At 44.8% G+C, this 20,455-nt stretch overlaps 1 protein-coding gene across 4 annotated transcripts; it reads left to right on the plus strand.

Moving 5' to 3' along the window:
• Window positions 1-1,627: 1,627 nt before the first annotated feature.
• LOC140577600 (uncharacterized) lies at window positions 1,628-12,120 on the plus strand. Of its 4 annotated transcripts, none has more exons than XR_011984670.1 (14): window positions 1,628-2,342; window positions 3,369-3,476; window positions 3,661-3,691; window positions 4,401-4,438; window positions 4,860-4,914; window positions 5,359-5,438; window positions 5,766-5,796; window positions 6,340-6,428; window positions 6,518-6,556; window positions 7,387-7,527; window positions 8,038-8,091; window positions 8,406-8,476; window positions 10,800-11,077; window positions 11,486-12,120. XR_011984670.1 is itself a non-coding variant. In XM_072704653.1 (13 exons), exons 2-12 carry the CDS (start codon window positions 3,371-3,373, stop codon window positions 8,474-8,476), a joined length of 735 nt encoding a protein of 244 aa, XP_072560754.1. In that variant the 5' UTR covers window positions 1,628-2,342; window positions 3,369-3,370; the 3' UTR covers window positions 10,800-11,432. The 4 variants fall into 4 exon arrangements, 2 of the variants coding, with proteins under 2 accessions (XP_072560754.1, XP_072560755.1); XR_011984671.1 differs by lacking the exon at window positions 11,486-12,120 and adding an exon at window positions 11,381-11,432; XM_072704653.1 differs by lacking the exon at window positions 11,486-12,120 and having other exon boundaries at window positions 10,800-11,432.
• The last annotated feature ends 8,335 nt before the right edge of the window (window positions 12,121-20,455 follow it).

The raw sequence follows: 20,455 nt of genomic DNA on the forward strand, positions 1-20,455 counted from the left end.
AAAGCAGAATGATGTTGACAAAACTATCTTTTGCCGCTTTTTACCTCGGAAAAAGTGAAAAGAAAGTGGCTTAAGTTGATACAGTAAGTTGGATCTCAAATTAGGCTGTGTACCATATCCCCTTACAGAACGGAGTGATCAGGGGTGTAGTGGTAAAATAAGAGGTGGGTGAACTACGAATTCTGTGATCACATTTTGTGCATAAACTATACTATGATGTGCATTTAGATCAATTGAGAAGTGAGTAAACTCTAATTCTGAAATTTCAGAGGTGGGTAAACCGTGTTTACTTGCGTTTAGCCTCCACTACAGCCCTGGGAGTGATTACACTGGTCAAACTCTTACACTGCTACACTGGTCTGGGGGCCACTCAGCGGGCAGGTTAACCGCCTCCATCCCACCATGCTACCGCTCCCTAGTCAGAGGGCCTTCTGTAAGGCTGTTAACACGCCCCCCTCCCCTCCCCCAAGAAGCCAGGGGCCCCATGGTAGGGGCCCTTGTAATCAGATGGCCCTCTAAAGGTACACTACACCCTTCTCCCTAGGGCCTCCTAGTAGGGCCCTCATAATCAGAGGGCCCTCTAAAAGCCCCCAAAGCCCCCATCCTCCCTAGGACCCCCTGGTAGGCAGAAGCCAGGACCATAATAGGAGGGCCTAAGAGGGCCTTCTAAAAGTAGGCTCCCATGCACCCATTTCCCTTTAAAGTTCCTATAGCAGGGCCGGGGGCCCCCAAAATGTGTTTTATGTTCGTATTTTCCGACACTTTATCATAAAACACCCATTACCTCGGATGAGTGAGAAGTGAAGGCTTAAAGCTAGGCTTGCAGATGTTGTTGGAAGCCTGAAGAACTTTCAATTTGCCTGAATCTCGGACTGGTGTACAAACTTATTATTACGCCCACATTGAAAGGACTTTAGATTGAGGTGGGGCGCCCCCTAGTGATGGTGGTCAGCAGCCCGGTGATGATCATGATGTGACACTTTCTGCAGGACTCTGTTACGGTCAGATACTAATTCTGCACAGGTGCTGATGTCATCGGTGTGGCTTCAGGCTGCTACACAGCATTTGGCAGGTGTCTGTGCAGCGGCTTCGCTCCAGTGGTGAGACACCTCCTGTACGCCACCTACTGGGCTGCCCTCACACTCAAGTCTATATTCCCAGTTTATGTGGCATGTTACGTATCAAAGTATTTTTCTGAATTATTAAGACTTTTCTGAGATTGGCACTAGACAGCACATCACCCACATTCATCATAAAATGCTTCCTGAACCTCTTGAAAATTATTTGCAGTCATTTTTATGGAGTATGAATTTATTGTCTGGGGGATTTCTTATGGGGGCTGTCATTTTGCACTCTAACAATGTGTCAGTAATTTTAAAGCCGGTAATAGTTCAAATGACAGGGCCTGTTAGAAAGGCTACAGGTGACTGAAATTAAACATCTGCATTCAGTTACTGCTGCCTGCTGGAGGGGGGCGCCGTGTTTCCCTGCCTCTGTCTGCTACCCTCCATCCCTCTGCTGCCCCCACCTGCTCAGCGCTCTTCTCTTCACACACTTCCTGTCTCTTCTCTTTGAAGTATAACGGATCACTTCCTGAAGCGTTTTCTGGCTTCCTGTTTGTGGGACGGTGAGAAACAGACCTGCAGTGAATGTATGTGTGAGAGTTTGAGTCTGGCTGGTCCTCTGTGTGTGTCTTCATCAAACCCATCCTGATGTAGGCTGATTGCTTGCGCACCAGGCTGGTGTACTGACACAGTGACCCTAAAGCGCTTCCGATGCAGGGGAGTTACATACAGGGTTGGAAGCAAAGACACACGAAATGGAGCATTTGCTGAAAATCTCCCAAGCAGGATGTGAACGTGACTCCGACGTAAAGGACTTCCAGAAGATAACTGGACATGTTCATGTTGATGTGTCTTTGGGCTCCATCATGTTACATCATAGAGTGCGGAGCAGGTGAGGGGTGGAGAGATGGACCTCTCTGAGGGAGGGGTAAAGTCAGTCCTCAAGAAGGGGGGTGGTGATCTGAGCACAAGAGGCAGACAGGACAGGAGGCTGGGGGTGAAGCAGAAGAAAAGAGAAGAGCGAATATACAGATGTGACAGCACAGTAGGTTTGAGAGAAGGACATACAGCAGAACGTGAAGATAACTCTCAACGGGGCTCTAGATCACATCCAAGATGGTGCCCATCTGCTGCTGACAGAGACAAAGGTTCAGTTTATGTACTATGTGAGGTCGCTCTGAGGCTCCAAGGTTCGGATTCTTGCTGCATCCACAGGCTTCTCCGCTCCTCCTCTCACTGTTACTGGCCTCTGTTTCCCTCCTGCCTGCTTCACATCTGGTAAGTGCGGAGTTTGGAAGTTCAGCCACTTTTCCCGCATGTCTCATCAGTGCTGGCTAGTGCTTTGGTGTCTCCTTGAGTAAGGGGGTACAGGGTCAGGCATTCAGCTCTGGTGGTCGGTCCTCTGTCAGCATGTGTGTATGTGAAGCCCTTATAACTCTGTGTGCAAGATCTACGTTGGTCCTTGGTGTGAATCTGAAGTGTCCAGGTGGGTCCGTCGATTCCCTCTCTGTCCTGATGCTCTGCTCTCGCTTCCTATTTCACCTGTTGAAGTCTGGTAATTTCTTCTAACTAGTTAGTGATGCTCACTCGGGCTTTGGGTGAATGCTGACAGGAGTCGCTCCTCCCGGCGTTCTGTGAAGGTGAGGTGACCTATGCACAGGGCAGCCGAGCGCCATTTGTGCTGGAGCCCCACGCCTGCTGCTCTCTGCCTTTGCTTATACAGACTGTATGTTGGGAGCGTCTGAAGCGAAATGTTCATCATAAACATTAATGGTATCAGCCCAGGTTCCTACTAGAGAGCTGAGACAATGGAGTTCAAAGCCCGTCTCTGACAGCCATTTCCGAGCATCCGGCTTTATCGTTGCATCAGGGCAGGGTGGGTGAACGACCTCAAATGGTAGCTCCACCCCTTGTTTCTGCTTAGTTTGGTGAATTTCACCTCACGGCGGGACCCACTTTCAGGGCAAAACCTAAGTCTGTTTTTCCAAAATGTTTAGAATACGGGTTTCTCAGGAGAATCACGGTCAGGCCACTGGATTAGTCTCGCTGTAGAAAACAGGAAATCCGCTTCCTGACAATTCAGAGGTGCACTCAACCACGGAAAAAGTTAAGAGAAAAAGAGAAAGAATATATGAGACAGATCTGCTTGGAAATAATTCTATAAAAACAAAAAAAGGAGTCAGAATGTGCTGCTCTGGGGGAGGGACAAAGGTCACTGCAACACAAAGCCTGGTGTTTCCTTCATCCTGTGCTCGGCCTGAGGGGTATTGACCCTCCATGCCACCTGTCACCTCTCCTCTGTAGCCATGGATACAGTGGTCCTCAGCTCCTTACTGAATGGAGTCCTTCTGCTGGTGTGTCTGGGACTGCTGCTCAGCTTTTGCGTCAGCTGTGGACAATCGTGGAGGCAGAGTAAGTGCCCTGGCATCCGAATCAGCTTCAAACCTGTTAAAAATCTTAATAAAAAAACACTGCTTTCTGAGATCCAAACCCTGTCGTCATGGCAACAGAATTGATAAGACAATACCAAAAATATAAAGGGCTTTGCCCTGATGACTTGACTGATTCTTGTGTTGCATCTTTCCCTTTTTTGCAGCTTCTATCCACCAGTCCATACAAGATGATGTGTAAGTTGTGAGCTTCTGCAGCCCCCTCTGGACACTTAGGGGGAACCAGAAGGGATCAGCTGGCCCTTTAGCTGATATTCAGTGGTACCATGGAACATGAACTTAATTCATTCCAGAAGGCTGGTTGAGTTGCGATTTGGTCGAGGTCCAAGTCAAATTTCCCCATGAGAAATAATATAAATTTAATTTAATCCATTCCAGACCCCCAAATGATTGCCTCTTTAAACCTCTCTACTTACCTTACTAATGATAAAAAGCATTATCAATCAATATAAAATGATACACATACGGAAAAGCACACATACAAAGGAATAAACATGAAATAAATGACAATTTATGAGGACTTCACCTGTATTGAGGTGAACTGATAGGATACTGGCAGTGGCAGGTGGACAGGAGGAGGAATGGAGGGGTTATTGTTTGGAATGGGAGGTGTGTCGTTTTGCCATTTTACAAGTTTTCGGTCGAGTTGAGGCTTAATTTTTCTTGACCCACCCATTCGAGGTCCGAATTGGTAGAGCTGAACGTTTCTCGACCCATGCAGTTTTAGCAGGAACAGTCGAGTTCCAAGATTTCCGTTGAGGGAGAAGTAAAATAAGCATAAAAAAAAAAAAAAGACACATCTGAGTTGGTCAAGTTAAGAGCCTTTTGCGTTCCGAGGTTCTACTGTATTTCAATAACACATCTGCCTTGTTCTCTGTTCTTTCAGGTACAATCCTGGAGACTTCAGAGTTGTGAGGCCTATGGGTAAGTGTTAACATGGCTCCATTAAACAGGTTGAGCTTCACACTGCCAGGGTTTGGATGAAGCTTCATTGTCAAAACGCATCTGCTGTGTTCCCATGCAACAGTTTCTCAAAGCCAGGGATGCTGTCAGAGATTTTTGGGTCCCCAACCCAGACCAATCCAATTGTGGTCCAGATGTTTTAGGTTCCGTCAGTCAGGAGCCCTTGGAATCGTCCCCCCCCCTTTATGGTGCCCTTGCTTAATGCTGCCCATCAATGCACACATTCTTAGTGTCTGATTCTATATCAATGTGACCATGATTTATGGATGATATATAACTTGTGTGACTGTACTTAGCAGGGTTCACATACATAGATGATAAAGAGGGTAAGTTAGACGAAGAATGTTTTTGCTGTGAATAATACATTTTCTTGTTATTACAGCTACAGTCGACACCAATGTGCCCAGACCCGGTGTTTCCAACCCTGCGATTTCCTTGTGGGTCTCCTCCTTCACTGCACACAGCCTGAGCTACCTTCCATGCTGGGCTGCCCTGTCAGGGCTCCAAACTGGAATCTGTGTCTTTGTTCTTTAAAGATGTCAAACAGACAGAATACGGAAGTGGCCGTAGGGATTAATCCCAGCTCTGACACCATGTGTGAGAAAGCTGTTCTAGCCAAACTAACAGAAAATCTTTAGTTTATTAAACTATATTCACAACAGGTGAACAGTCCGAAGCGAGAATCACATACCTGCATGTAAACTGAAATCTCTCCAACAAACAGATGTAGTCCCCCATAGTCAAAACTGTCAGAAATGTTTGCGTAATGCAACCCTGAGGCTCAGTTAGGAACCAAAGAGAGATAAATAGTATGGAAGGTGGATGGATGGACAGCAGCTCCTGAGCCACCATGAAGCTGAACTGTACTCTGACCCCCCTAGGACCCCAGCTCCCTCCTCCCTCAAATCCCCTAGTCCGGAGCCAGAGCGCCGACCCTCAAACACTCCGACTGAAGACGATGGTGAGCTGTCTTTCATCTTTTTACAGGGGTGTCATTCTCACTTTCCTGCACTCCTTTCTTCCTCACTCAGTTTCAGATCTTCTTCTTGTTTCCTGTTGTTACTGCATTTACTGCACATTGGCTTCCAGGGAATGAATTCATGTGTTGTTCCTCAGTCTCAATGCGAGCTACGAGAATCAGATTAGTAGGTCAGGACAAAGTAAGTGCTTAAACTGAGGGCTGGAACTGCACATAGGCTCATGTTTGGCTATACAGAGTCTAAATGAAATGCTGAAAATACACATGTATGTGGGAATACTGATCAGTCGCTCTTCTCTTTATTATCAGATGATTACGTCAACGGAGGCAATGGTTACATGTGAGTTTGCATCCACATCATTGTCCATGGAGAGAAACTATTCAAAATTGAGTGAAATACAAGGACAGAACTCAGTTGAAATCTTTCTGATGAGGTGATAAGTTGTGCTTGTCCTGGGATGACTGACTTTGTGGTCATGTTAGTCATCCAGGAAGTCAGACAGGCCTTGAAGTATGAGAGCACTGAGTCAGAGGCTGAGAATGGAGATTTAAGGTCACATGCTCCATATTATAGGAGTAGTGTGGCACTGCAGCTTAGGTCTCTGTACCGATATTCAGAAGGTTGTCGGTTTGAATCTGGTGGTTGGCAGAATAATGACATCACTGTTAGGCCCTTAACCCCCAGAAAGCAATCCCCATGCTTCTGCAAATGGCCAATAAAGTATAATTTCAGTGACTGTTTATAAGGAATAAGTTGCACCAATCTTTGGTTGGCCTGTGGAACTGGCCTTATTATCAACAACTTACTTGCAATACATGACTTTGACTCATAGCATGGAGCGGGAGTGTTGTTCGTCACTGTGTGTGGTTGCTCTGTGCACAGATTTGTCTTACCGGGTGTTACCCCTGAGGTCCTACCAGCTACAATCTCCAGCATGCAGAAGAACGGGTCTCAGCAGAGTCTAACTTCAGGTACCGTGAGGGATGCTCCCAGCCCAGTGCTGCTTCAGGGACCCACCAATCACTGGCTCAGCCTGTAACATCTGTCTCCTCTCTTTTAGGCGATGAAGATTACGTGAATGGCTGCTTACAAAAGCCTGGTAAGAGACAAATTACACTGCACAACAAAGTATTTGGCTTCTGCAGTATTTGCACACTGTTGGGTGTTCCTCATAGGTTTTTGGCTGCTGATCACGAAAATCACATCCAAATTTGCCTATCATGTACCGTTTCATCGAAATCTTCAGTTTTCTCATGTTTTTTTTTTTTAAAAATATATATTTCTGTCCAAAATTTTTTGTTTCTGCAAGAGACCTATCAACAGTGTTTTGCACAGTCTGGGAATGTCTAGGCATGAAATCAGGCCAAGTTGGAAACTGTTCTGTGGAAGTTTGCAGCCTGGGCAGGCCAGAGCCAGCTTGACACTGCCTCAGCAGGCTATAAAAGCAGCTTGCATACACAGGTGCCGTTCATTGGGTTAAGTTAGACCTGATAGTGTGTATGTATTGTTTCAGACTATAGCATTGACCCAGTAGCAATGTAACAAGTATGCTAGATGCTATGGACATTTGCAGGACGACTGGTGTCGGTCGATATGTCTTGTCAATGTCATAACAGCCTCGATACATTCTGCTATATTTGTGGCAAATATACTCTTGCGCCTCAGAGACACTCAATGACTGCTTTTGTGAAGAAAGCATATCATCTGTACTTTGGCTGTAAAATCAGTGATCAAGACAAGGAATGGGCGCCTCACGTTTGCTGTGCGACATGTGCTGTCTGTCTGAGTGCCTGGCTCAGAAAGACAATGCCGTTTGCTGTCCTGATGATACAAAAGACCATGTGATGGACTGTTACTTCTGTTTGACTAATGTGTCTGGTTTCTCTGCCAAAAACAAGAAGTCAATTGAATTCCCTAATCTGCCTTCAGAAATGAGATCCGTGCCACATGATAACAGTCTTCCAAATCCGAAACCACCAGAGGACCCTACCTTAGACGAACCAGGTGAAAAGACTGTGGTGCAGGAAACTGGCAGTGGCAACGATTTGAATTTTGATCCATGCTCATCAGGTGATCCACATCTCATAACAGTCAGAATTAAATGATCTGGTCAGAGATTTGGGTCTGTCAAAAGCAAAAGCCAAATTTCTGGGTTCGAGGCTGCAGGGATGGTGTTTGCTGTCACCAGGTATGAATATTTCTGCTGACTACTGCTGGACACTACAACCTGACATTGAACACAAATGAAAATCAAGAGCAAAACACTTGTGATTATGTTACTTAATAGCGTATGAGAAACCTAAATGCGATTCAATACATAAACAGTTAACTATCTATTTCTCAGAGTTCCTACGTGATGCAGCAAAACCAAAATTATATTTGTTCATACCCACCAGGTACCTGTCGCAATCAACAAAAACTTTTCAGGAAGCAAAACTTAAAAAAAAAAAATTGTTGTGCAGTCTTATCTGTGTGTCTTTCAGTCAGTCAGTAGTCCTTTCACTTGTATAAATGGGGAGTTCATTCAGTTTGATTACTGCCCTTGTGCTACAGTGATTAACTGTCCATTTGTATTCCCAGACAGTGAGAACTATATCAACATGCCGGAACATGAGAAGGGGGGTCTAACACCAGGTCAGGCCATTTCTTACTTGGAGGGAGGGTGTTACTATGGAAATAGTGGGGAATCTCTGAAATTTGTATGATTTTTTGGATCCTGAGCACATGGCACACAGGCAGCAGTTTCAGTCAGAGATCTTTCTGTGAGAAGTTTCAGTTTGTGGTAGTGAAATGCCATATGTGTATGTGCAGCACGCTGAGGTATTCACTGCCTGCAGTGAGTGTGGGTGGCCGCTTTTCTGCAGAAACACTGCTTCTTCCAGTAAGTGTGCATCCACAGTGGGCAGCACCCTGGGGGGTCCCTCACCATGAGTTCTGCTTCCTCACAGGCAAGTCCCAAGAGAGCATGGAGAGTGATGGGAATGGCAGCACAGACTACGTCAACACCTCCCCCAAATAGGTACTGTCTCACCCTGGCTGGGCTCACGTGCACTGGCCTCCTATGGCCTCCCCATTGCTAAGAACACAGCTGGATTATTTACAGTCATGTGAAAAAATTAGGACACCCCATTAAATATTTAGTTCTTGTTACGATGGGTGAGCGAGCGAGCCAGGAAACAGGCGAGGCAATCCGTGAATGCAGGTAAACGGGGTTTATTCACGGAGGACAGGACCAAAACACCAACTAACATTACTGACGGATCTGGGGAAGACTGACTCAGACGCGGACTAAATACAGAAGACAAGCCGACATAACAAGGAACAGCTGGGCACAATCGGGAAAGCACACGTGGATAATGAGGGGGCGTGGCACACATCGGGAGCGGACGGAGCAGGGCGTGACAGTTCTTTATTAAGAAATTGCAACATATCAGTATTAAATCTTCTTTCAAATTATATCTGTAGATGACAGTGATGAAATTGCATCATCTATGCAAGAACAAGAAACAAATTCACTTATTTATGAAAAGAACTTAACTATGATCCAAGTTTGCACTGAAGAAAAAGTTAGGACACCATCACATTCATCACAATTTAAAATTCTTAGAATTAGATTCAGGTGCACCATATCCGGGGAAAATGATCATCATCATCACAGAGCTTTTTGGTGGAGTCTCATTTAAACCACAGGCATTTAGTTTGGTTTGCTCTTGATTGTTGAAATGAGAGGGATCACCACGGTGAGGTCCAAAGAGCTTGCTGAGGCCTTCAGAAAGAAGATGCATATAGATGCATATGAGTCTGGGAAGGTTATAACAATATTTCAAGAGAGTTTGGAATCAGCCATTCCACTGTCTGGAGAATAATTTACAAGTGGAGAACATTTAAAACAACTGCCAGCATGGCCAGGACAGGCTGTCCAAGCAAGTTCAGGCAAAGAACCGCAATATGCTGAAATAAGTCTCCAAAATTCCTAAAATGTCATCACGAGTCGTACAGGGAGCTCTTGCCACAGTTGATGTCAAGGTACATACATCTACCATCAGAAAGAGACTGCACAAGTTTGATTTTCATGGGAGCTATGCAAGGAGGAAACCCTTGCTGTCAAAAAAACATCTGGGCAACACTTAAGTTTGCCAACGACCCACCTAGACAAAGACTGGGACTTTTGAACTGATGAATCTGAAATTGAATTATTTGGGCGCAGTAACAGTGGACATGTTTGCCGTAAACCAAAGACAACTTTTGAGCAAAAGAACCTCATACCAACTGTGAAGCATGGGTGTGGAAATGTCATGGTTTGGGGCTGCTTTGCTGCAGCAGATCCTGGCCAGCTCACCGTCATAGAATCCACTATGAATTCTTCATCATAGGGTGCTTGAGGACAATGTGAAAACATCTGTCCAGATGTTGAAGCTGAAGTGGGGGTGGACCATGCAAATGACAATGACCCAAAACTTTCCAGTAAATCTACCAAGGAATGGCTTACAAAGATAAAAGGAGAGTTCTGGAATGGTCAAGTCAAAGCCCGGATCTGAATCCTATTGAGATGCTGTGTGGTGATTTGAAGCGGAAGTGCATGCAAGACATCCTTCAAACATCACACAGCTTAAGGAATTCTGCATTGGAGAGTGGGGAAAACTTCCTGCTAGTCGATGTCAGAGATTGATAGATGGTTATAGGAAACGTGTCATTTAGGTTATGTCAGCTAAAGGGGGAAATATTAGCTATTAACGCACAGGGTCAGTGATGGGCGGTAGCGCCGCAACATGTAGCGAAGCTATTAGTTTAACTACATTATCTAGTGGCTTGCCTGTAGCGTCGCTGATTTCTGAATCAAATAACTTTCCAGTAGTTACGTTATTGTTTTGATCAAGTAGCGACGTAGCGTCCATAAAAGCTACAATTTCCAGGACATGTCCGTGAAAAGCAGCCTTGTACTCTGCTTCTACTGCCTGTCTATCGAAACACGCATGCGTATGGCAGCATCATGAGACCGATACTTCAGTTTCAATGTCTGTTCTGAATGCACTGCGGCTGTCTGTGTAAGCGCTGCTGCTCTCGATTGCCACTCCCGGCTGTCACGTGTTAAATAAGTGAATATGTTTCTAGTTTTTGCATAGCTGATGCAATTACATCAGCTCTATCTACAGATGTAATTTGAAAGAATATTCAATACTGATATTTTGATATTTCTTAATAAAGAACTAAATATTTAATGGGGTGTCTTAATTTTTTCACATGACTGTATGTGATGTTAACTTGGCCCAGCTTTCTTGTTGTACACCACTGCATCTCTACCCTGACTGGCCATTTCATCTTTGCTTCTGGTCTCTTTGCAGAACTTCCACTTTCGTTCTGATGAGCTGATTTGCGGGCGGAGTTGTGGTGGCAGAGAAGCAGAGGGAGAATGTGTGTGGGCCTGACAACTCTGATGTTTTTTATAAAGAGTCAACAGTTAATATGAACTCGGTTAGTGGGTACAGCAATACGGCGCCCATTGTCTGCCTGTTGTGGCAATTCCCCGTATGTGGGCACAGCAACCTTGTTAGCAATCTTGTTTTGAGTGAGCAAATGCAGCAAATGCAGAGCCTCTCCCATACCACTCAGGAAGTTTCAGGTTAGTAAAATGGGGGGGGGGGTTTCTATGTCATTTTAATCTATTACCTTGCTGACGACTCCTGAGAATGTTTATAGTGATGAAGTCAGTCATTTTTATTTAACATTTATCATCTTTTCATTTTTCATATTGCTATGGTTTTGTTTATATAGCTGATTCCATTTATTTGGTTGTAAATGTATGTAATTCAAAAGGTAAACTAGACCTTAAATTGTAAAACAATGTTTTAGATCCTGTTATCTGTTGGGTTAACAGAGACGGTTTCAGGACCACACTGAAGACCCCATTTACTCTTGGTTGCAGGAGTCTGGCTTACTTACCATTTTTTTCTCTAATAAATGTTCCTCGCACGGCACCTGAGACCCATCATTTGCATCTGCAGCCTGTGACATGCAGCCCCTTTCTCAGGTCACATGACAGAGGCAGCATCAAAGCAACCATAAAACCATACTGCTGTATACTGCTGTAAGGCTGCCACTAGCTGATGGGTCCCACAGACAAACAGCTTAAGACAGACAGTGGGACGGGTTCACACAGCATTAACCCAGCAGGTGAGGAGACTTATTTGCTAAAAAGATTAAATCAATTTAAAGCAAAGACCAGCAAACCATTCAAAATAATTTTCTCTGTGCTGTCATGTAATGCCATATTGCACACTGAACACAAATCAGCAGCAAACATCATCACAGGGTCCAACCAAAAGTTTGAGATGGACGGATGAGGGGATGGAAGGAAGGATGGATGAACCGACTCCTTGCTTAGGTCACATGACAGAGGCAGCTTGACAGAGGCGACCATAAAGCCATACTGCTGCACAGTGGTGTGCACAGACATTTTGGGGGGCAAGTGCTCCAGGGGGAAAAAAGGGCACTTTTTGCATATGTGGAAAACCTTTTCTTTTTATAATAAAAAAAACGCACAGGTTAAATGCAATTTGACTTTTATTTCAAAACATTCTCTAAAAATAGACCAAAATGTATGAGAACGAATAAGACTGACTGTGGTCATTACAAGAACAGGGCAGAATGGTCGTTTTCACAGGCAATTGGGAACTGCCTATTTTTCCTTTAGCAAATTAATGTGTTAATGTTGCCAATATGTTACACCAAAAAAAATTAACATGTCTAACCAGTGCTTCTCAAAACTTTTAACATGCACCCCCAACACCGTACCCTTCAAACTACCAATAACAACGTCACTGTTCTGTCACAATCAGGTCACAACACAGTGCGTAAATGTCTGCGAGCATCGCTGAGTCAGTAACAACCAGTTAGGCTAAAGACTGCATCTTTAGACAGTTGGACGGTGTTCTAACTTTCTCACAGGAGACACCTACTAAAGACAGTCAAAGACATTAATTTCAATCTTACCAAAGTAGGACAGTAGTTGACGTTAGTTATGGAAAGGCTAATCCACAAAAACGGAGAAACGTCCATAATTCTATTATTCATAATCATGTCAAGGTTTTAGGTTTTTCTGCAGTTCCATCTCTAAAAAGTGTGATGTCTTCCCGTCACTGACTTCAGTTTGAAAACTTTGTATTTATTCACAGATTTCCGTGAGATCATCCTAAAATTTGTAACGAAAAATGGGCTCAAAAGAGCCCTCTGCCTAACGGCATGTAGCCTATAGCATAACGTGATATTTTCAATAGTGTATGCAAAAAGGTCGGAATTGATGGAGAGTGGGGTTGCCTAAATGGTTTAGGTTACATTTTAAATGTGTCGTTTTTTTGTTTATCCATATGGATGGATGGAGGGGGCAAGCTGGCAAAGTTTGTCATGTGCAGTTTCTGACAGGCTACTTCACAACAAAACAATTGCAGGTTGGTCTTAGAGGGCAAACAGAATAATTTCACTCGATTCATGGGTTACCTGACTGGTTGGGAAGGGAAAGAGCTGCCGTGTTGTCCGCCGTGGCTCCCAGTCGCTATAGTTAGCCTACTATGCCTACTCCAAGTAGTCCTATGTCATGCCGCTGCTACACGCCTCACAACAAATGAACTGCAAGCGTGTTCACGTGACACGGTGACAGTGAAAAAGCGACAGGGTTCGGGTGTCTTTGAAGAAGGGGCACAAATCAAGCCATTATTTTCACACCTTTTTAAATCGCGCAGCTTTAAAAAAAAAATAAAAATCACGTCTTTCAAAAGGGCACTTTTTTGGACTGAGGGCAAAAGGGCAAGTGCTTCAGCACCACCTCGTCTCTATCTGTGCACGCCAGTGCTGCTGCAACTAGCTAATGGGTCTCACAGACAAGCTTAAGACAGACAGTGGGACGGGTTCACAAGGCATTAACCATGGATGGATGGCAGGAAGGATGGATGAACTGACTACAACAGCTTATCCCAATCAGGATCATGTGGATCATGATCCAGTTAGCAGCGGGATCAACAGATTGCAAATGGGGGTGCTGGAAGTGTGGGGGGTGGGGACAGCAAGCCTGAGTTTTGGGGAAACACTGTGGAGATGCAGGAAGGAAGCTGTCAGCTGCTTGGGCACCTTCGCTCTCTCAGGCCTGGAGCCATGAACACTGCACTGCCCTGACAAGAAGCCCAGGTCAAGTAGCTTTCAGTGGCAGCAGGAGTCTGGCCGCCTTGCTCAGCCTGGCAGAAGCACGTGGGGGCATATACCCCCCCCCCCCCCCCATATCACGGAGCATGTCGGCTGGGACACAGATGCTGTAGACTCATCATGGCCAGGGGAATCTTGTTCAGTTTGAACTCTTTGGTGTTGGGGTTTAAGGTCGACTTCTTTACCTGACTGACACACACAGTGAGTACTAGGCCTGATCCCACACACTTCTATGTCATGGACTCGGGTGGTTCCGGCACGAGGGCGTGGGATAGTGCAGGCAGGAAGAGAATGAGGACGACCCACGGGCGGCGCACAGGAACACGGGGGTTTATTACACAAAATTGGACACACCAAGAACAACTACAAAATAAATGGACCGCGAGGCGTCAAAATTAAAAATAGGAAAAACAAAGACTAATTACAAAAGGTCAGGGCAACAAATAACAAAACACAGGGTGACCTCAAAGACAGGAAACACACCTCAGGAGTTACAGGAAATACAGCACTGACAAACATAAATGACTCCAGGAGGAAGAGAACAGGATCAGGAACTTAAATACAAAAGGTTAACAAGTACACATTTATTTGGCATAACGACGGTCCCACATTTAACCACGGGGGGGCAATGCACACCACGTAATTTTCATATGTGTTTTTATACGTATTTATTAATAATTACTTCATGGTGTCCATTCACCGCCAGTTACTGTAAACAAGGCAGCTGGGATATTGAAGGTGAAGTTCACACACAAACACTGAAATATTAATTAAAATTCGCTGTAAAGAAATCTGGAAAATGAAAGGGTGTTGCTTGTTTTGTTGAAAGATATTACAGCCAGAAAAGTGAATGTAAAGTTAACTTTCCCGTGGTGTCATAGTTAAGGTTTAAACCAGAAACCACTTCTTACCTCGCTGGTATTCTCGCTTGATGATGTACGTGGGGATATGCGGATCTATACTGAAATATTCCAGAAAGCGGGTTCGAGTTTAAACTCCAATACCGCGGTAAAGTACGCGGTGTCTTGCTTAAAGTCACTGGCGGTGAATTTCGGCCAAACTTCCGAAGTTCCTCTATTTGTGATCTTTGCTGTGTTGAGGGGGCAGTGGGAGATATATCCTCCTGAGGCCCCACCCATTAATTTATGTCCATTGTAGTGGACATTTTGTTTTTGCATCTATCTTTTCACTGATGTAAAGAAACATATTTATTCCTGTTGTACACTAAAGAGGACATGCTGTGAAATTAAAAATAAAAATAAATTTGAAAAAATCTAAATTGTAAGATGTCTTATTTCCTCCAAAGACAAATAACCTACAATTGAAGGACACTTTTTTCCTTGGGTCTCAGGAGGATATAGAGAAGCCAGGTTCCATTGTTCAGGGGGAGACAGATGCACAGGTGAGGAAGATCAGCAGAAAGACAACGAAATATTTACTGCTGCTCTCGTTGGAGTTCTGCTATCACGTCCTCATTCACTGGGAGATCATCAACCCTCACAAAGAGTGCAAACATGAAGCTGTATTAGACTAAGCTGACATTTGTGATTCTTTCAGAAGGCAGGATGTGCCTGAGTGTCACAGACAGGTCCCAAGGTATTGGCGTGTCTGTACAGATCTCAGAGAGGAGAGCCAATCACATGATGAAACGACACCTCCACATCTTGCAATAAACCGCTCATCTGTACTTTACTGGAAATGAACCAGGGATACAGTGTAGGTGAAACCACTTGCATCCACTTACAGGGCTTGCCAACTTAGTGATGCGGTGGGCAGGGCTGCCAGTGGGAGGAGCAGGGGGGTCAGACGGCCAGGGCTGCTGAGGAGACAGCGCTCTCCTATTGAGCAGGACACCTTACTCTGCAAAGCCTGCTAGCGGGTGGCTGGAGGTAGGGCTGCGCGATTAATCGAAAGTCGATTCCCATGTGTACAATCTCATTTCTAATTTACGGCAATTCACACTCAGCCCACTTGGTGGCGGTAATGCGCTTTTTAGAAGGCCAGGAAATACCCATGTATCACTGCAATAAGTTCCCCCTCAGAAAGGGTTTTCAGAACAGGAGGGAACATTATGTCATGCCTGCGTTCCTCTCTAAAAGCCTCAAAATGTTAACAAGCTAGTGTTCTTGGCCAAAGTTGACTGAGTGCCCAAAAACACAAGTGCTATATGTTTATTATTATTATTATTATTTATTTTAATTTATTAATGTTCTATCATTTATGTTCAACAGATTTTTATTTACTTTTAAGGGTCTAAAATAAGGATAATACCATTTTTTGTTCCAAGAAACTTTCAAGTGCTGTGTATATTTTTTATTGTTACTTTAGTGCAATAACTGTTTTTGCTGAAAGAAGGAGAATCATTTGAGAGAGTCGTGATCTCAAATTCACATGGAGAAAAATCATGATTCATATTTTAGCCAGAATTGTCCAGCCCAAGGTCTTGGGGGAGCTTGAAGCAGCAGGTCGGCTGCAGTGGGGTCCCCCTACATGGCTGGGCAGAGAGGACAAGGCCCACTGAGGGAGAAGAGCATATTTATCATCCCTGAGAGAGAGAAAAAGATTTTAAATGATCCTCTACACATGTGACTTCCTGCACAGACCTGCTGCTCATTGACATGTTGTAGTACTTCTCTTCTTCTGTCTTCTCGTGTGTCAACACGGACCACGTGGCAGGGTGGCTGCACTCAGTCCATTGGCCTCCAGCTGACATCTCTCTCAAGCTGCTGATGTCCACATTGTCCCAAAACTCCAGATCCTTCTCTCTGTGCTCACCATCTACTGGAATCCACTCATCACTGTATCTGTGAAGGCATCTGAAATGGGAGAGAGAACAGGAGTTAACATAAACAGAGCACAAGCAGAATACCTCCCCCTCCCCCATACCCAGACCAGAATACCCCCCCCCCTGTCCCAGCTGCTATGCCCCCTGTTGGCTGCCCTGTGCATTTATCCATGTTCCCCATGGTACCTCCCATACTGTAGTTCAGGTCCACATCCTAAAAGGTTGCCAGGTCAGCAGACTCAAAACAATGGTATTAGTGGGTAATGGTATTAGTTGCCCAACAGCACCCTCTCCCTCGCACAGCTGGACCACCGTGTCCACAGTCAAGTAGTGCCTGTTAATGTAACTGGCTATAGAGAACACTGTGAGCTACAGCCTGGTTCCCACAGCAACTGGACACACTGCCATCCCATGGGAATGCTTCCTCATGTCAAATGACGCTATTCAACTATGTGAATGTGGATGATCATAGGCTAATCGAACTCAAAGGCAGCCTCTGGTCATTGGACAGCATGGATATAACTTTGGTTTTATGGTACAGAGTGACACCTGAAGGTTAGTGTTGTAGAGCCACTTTGCATCACTAGGGGGAGCACATCAGCCAGGTTATACTTGGGCACAAGACCGAAGACGTGGAAGAGAGAAAGGAAGAGATATGGGCTCAGCACACCTGTAAGGAAATGCAATATTCTGCCATTGCTGTACATGCTTTCAAACACCTGTAAAAGTCTCTCTCTCACACACACACATGCATTCACACACAGTCCTATACTCATATCTTTGTGGGGGACCATCCATTAATTTCCACGGGCAAAACCCTAATCCCTACAATGACAACCTTACCTACCCAGCTGTATCCTAAACCATACGTAACCAAACAGATTACAAGTCTTTTGGCATTTTTAAGTTAAATCTGCAGCAACAGATTTTTCTAAAATTGTGGGGACTGAAAAAATGGTCCCCACAGAGTCAAAACAACAGGTTTTTATCACATTGTAGAGACATTTGGTCCCCACAATGTAATGCATACCTGGTCCACACACATAAGCGCTCAGGCACCAACCAGTAATCACCACTCTTTTTGGCAACTGAAATCCCCAACACATGCTGTAGGCGTGACCCTCTGAAATGGCCTGGCCAGGGAAGGTTGTTCAACCATCTGAATCACCACACACTGATTTAGACCTTGAATGAAATGCATTTAATTTTTTTAGAGATCAGTGTTGATACACCACAGCCCAAAGTGCTCAACAACAAAACGTATCCTCTGCATTTAACTCATATGTGACATCATGACATAGCAGGGGGCAGCTAATTCAGCACTTGGGGGCGGTACCTTGCTTAGGGTACCTCAGTGTTGCCTTGCTGGTCAGGGATTCAAACCAGCAATCATTTAATTACAAGTGCACTTCCCTAACAATTAAGCCACCACTGCCCACGGCGTTGGTCTGAATAGGTTCTACCAGACCATGGATGACAGGTCTGCTGCACATGACCTCTCAGTCACCCACTCAGACACCAAGAGAACCATCCATCCGCATAACCAACATTCCTTTTCTGATTGTGTATTGTATGCTGATAGATGACCCCTGGGATTAAGGGATTAGTCACCTTTTCTTCTCCAGACAGTCAATTTTTCAGATGTAGGAAGGGGGCTTCATCTGAGAAAATAACTTTGCACCGGTATTCTGCTGTCCAATCCTTGTACTTCAGAAGACTGGTGCAAAGTTATTTTCTCTGATGAAGCCCCCTTCTGACATCTGAAAAATGAAGTACTGTAGTGAACTATACTGTTAGGGGACCAAGCAGAAGAGTCAGGAGGACACAGAAGCATTAACAAAGAAACAGAGTTTTATTACCCAAAATAACATAAACAACCAATATCAAATCATGTTATGTGACTAATTGACCAAAAAGTAGGCAATTGTTTTTCACAATATAAAAATGATCTAAAAATGCAAGCAAAGCTGCACAAAATTTGTGTCACTGCCATGACTGTATTATCAACCCCCCCCCCCTCCCAACTCGGCAAATTTAATTATCCTGTATTTCTTGAAGGGCTGAACCCCCCTGACAAGGGTGCAGTAAAGATAGGACGAGTCCAAAAGAAATCTGAAACATAATTGTATTGATCTGGGTTGAGGGCCCAATTTGAGATGCTTTCATGGGGCCCGAAATCTCTAGCAGCACCCCTGCCCCTAAGGGTCAAATCCTAGAATCACCCCCGACAGTCACCTTCGTTCACACACAAACTGATATGGCATCTTCAGACTTAACTATCGATTCATCTTCTAACTGCTTATCCTAGGCAACATAAGGCCGATAACACCTTACATACATACACACACCAATCAGCCTGATTACAGCTTTGGATTGTGTGAGGAAACGTGCAGGATACAGCAAGAATATGCAAATTTCACACACGGTGCAGCAGTGGGAACCACTAATCCTGGAGGTGTGAGTCACCATGCCGTCCAGAATGAACAAATTCATCTCCATCTGCACCCGGAACGGACCGAACGCCTGGTTTCCTGTAAGGTTAGCGGCTGTGTGGTGTCTGCTCAGTCAAATCAGGCCCCCTCTTCCTGCCATATTATCACTGCCCCCCCCCCCACCCCACTGAATAACATCAATAATTACTGTAGTAACTATTATCACTATGGCCACTAAAAATGCTTTAACCCAGAATAAGCTAATGGGGCTGGTGGGTCGTTATCACACAGCAAGACATACTCACACACTCATAAACAGCACACGGAGGCCAGCTATTTCAGTATAATTATATTATATCATATTTTATATAATTAGAAGTCAATGTAGTACCTGAAGCTCTAATCACACAGAGAGGACGACAGTGTCCCCCTGAACACACGGTCCCAACACAGAGAAAGAGAGAGAGAGACGGAGAGGGGAAAAGGCACAAGGAAATCTCAGCGTGAGGATGAAACGCAGGCACGGAGCGGGCGGCCAGGTGTCCGGCACTCGGGCCTGCGGACTCAGAGCGATTGGCACAGGCTGGGGGGCACGCAGGGCCGGGACACAAAGGCACGAGTACGTCTCTGAAACGCAAAGTAAAATGACAGCGAGGACGGGGACCACACACACCACAAATTAATTGGACTTTTTTCTGTTCAGCCAAACTGTTTCAGGCCATTTCTTATCGTTGTGATTTTTGTTTGTATTCATTGACCTGTTTTCAGGAGCAAGTAAAGCAGCAACAGGCAAAATGTATTTAATGGTCGTATTTTCCATAAAACTTTATCATAAAACACCCATTACCTCGGATAAGTGAGAAGTGAAGGCTTAAAGCTAGGCTTGCAGATGTTGTTGGAAGTTTGAAGAACTTTCAATTTGCCTGAATCTCGGACTGGTGTACAAACTTATTATTACGCCCACATTGAAAGGACTTTAGATTGAGGTGGGGCGCCCCCTAGTGATGGTGGTCAGCAGCCCGGTGATGATCATGATGTGACACTTTCTGCAGGACTCTGTTACGGTCAGATACTAATCGTACACAGGTGCTGATGTCATCGGTGTGGCTTCAGGCTGCTACACAGCATTTGGCAGGTGTCTGTGCAGCGGCTTCGCTCCAGTGGTGAGACACCTCCTGTACGCCACCTACTGGGCTGAGGGTCCTCATCAGAATGACGTGCCTCTAGGTTAAAACTGCCATCATACTCACGTCTATATTCCCAGTTTATGTGGCACGTTAAGGTTTTTATACTCTTCTGAACTTCGTGATAATTTATTATATTTTTTACTTATTAAGACTTTTCTGTGATTGGTACTGGACAGCCTAATACCCATGTTTATCATAAAATGCTTCCTGAAGCTCTTGAAAATTATACCAGTGCAGTTTTTAGCTGTCATAATTTCACCAATTAGCAGTGTTAACGTGTCTGTCCAGGTTGTTTTCTCTCCCTGATATTGTCGGCCCATTCGAGCAGGATGACATGGCTGCTCCGCCAGGACGCCAGACCTTAAAAAATGCTCCCTGTCATCAGTCGTAACCCCAGTCCC

The sequence above is a fragment of the Paramormyrops kingsleyae genome, chromosome 22 (assembly GCF_048594095.1).
Source record: "Paramormyrops kingsleyae isolate MSU_618 chromosome 22, PKINGS_0.4, whole genome shotgun sequence".
Lineage (NCBI taxonomy): Eukaryota > Metazoa > Chordata > Actinopteri > Osteoglossiformes > Mormyridae > Paramormyrops > Paramormyrops kingsleyae.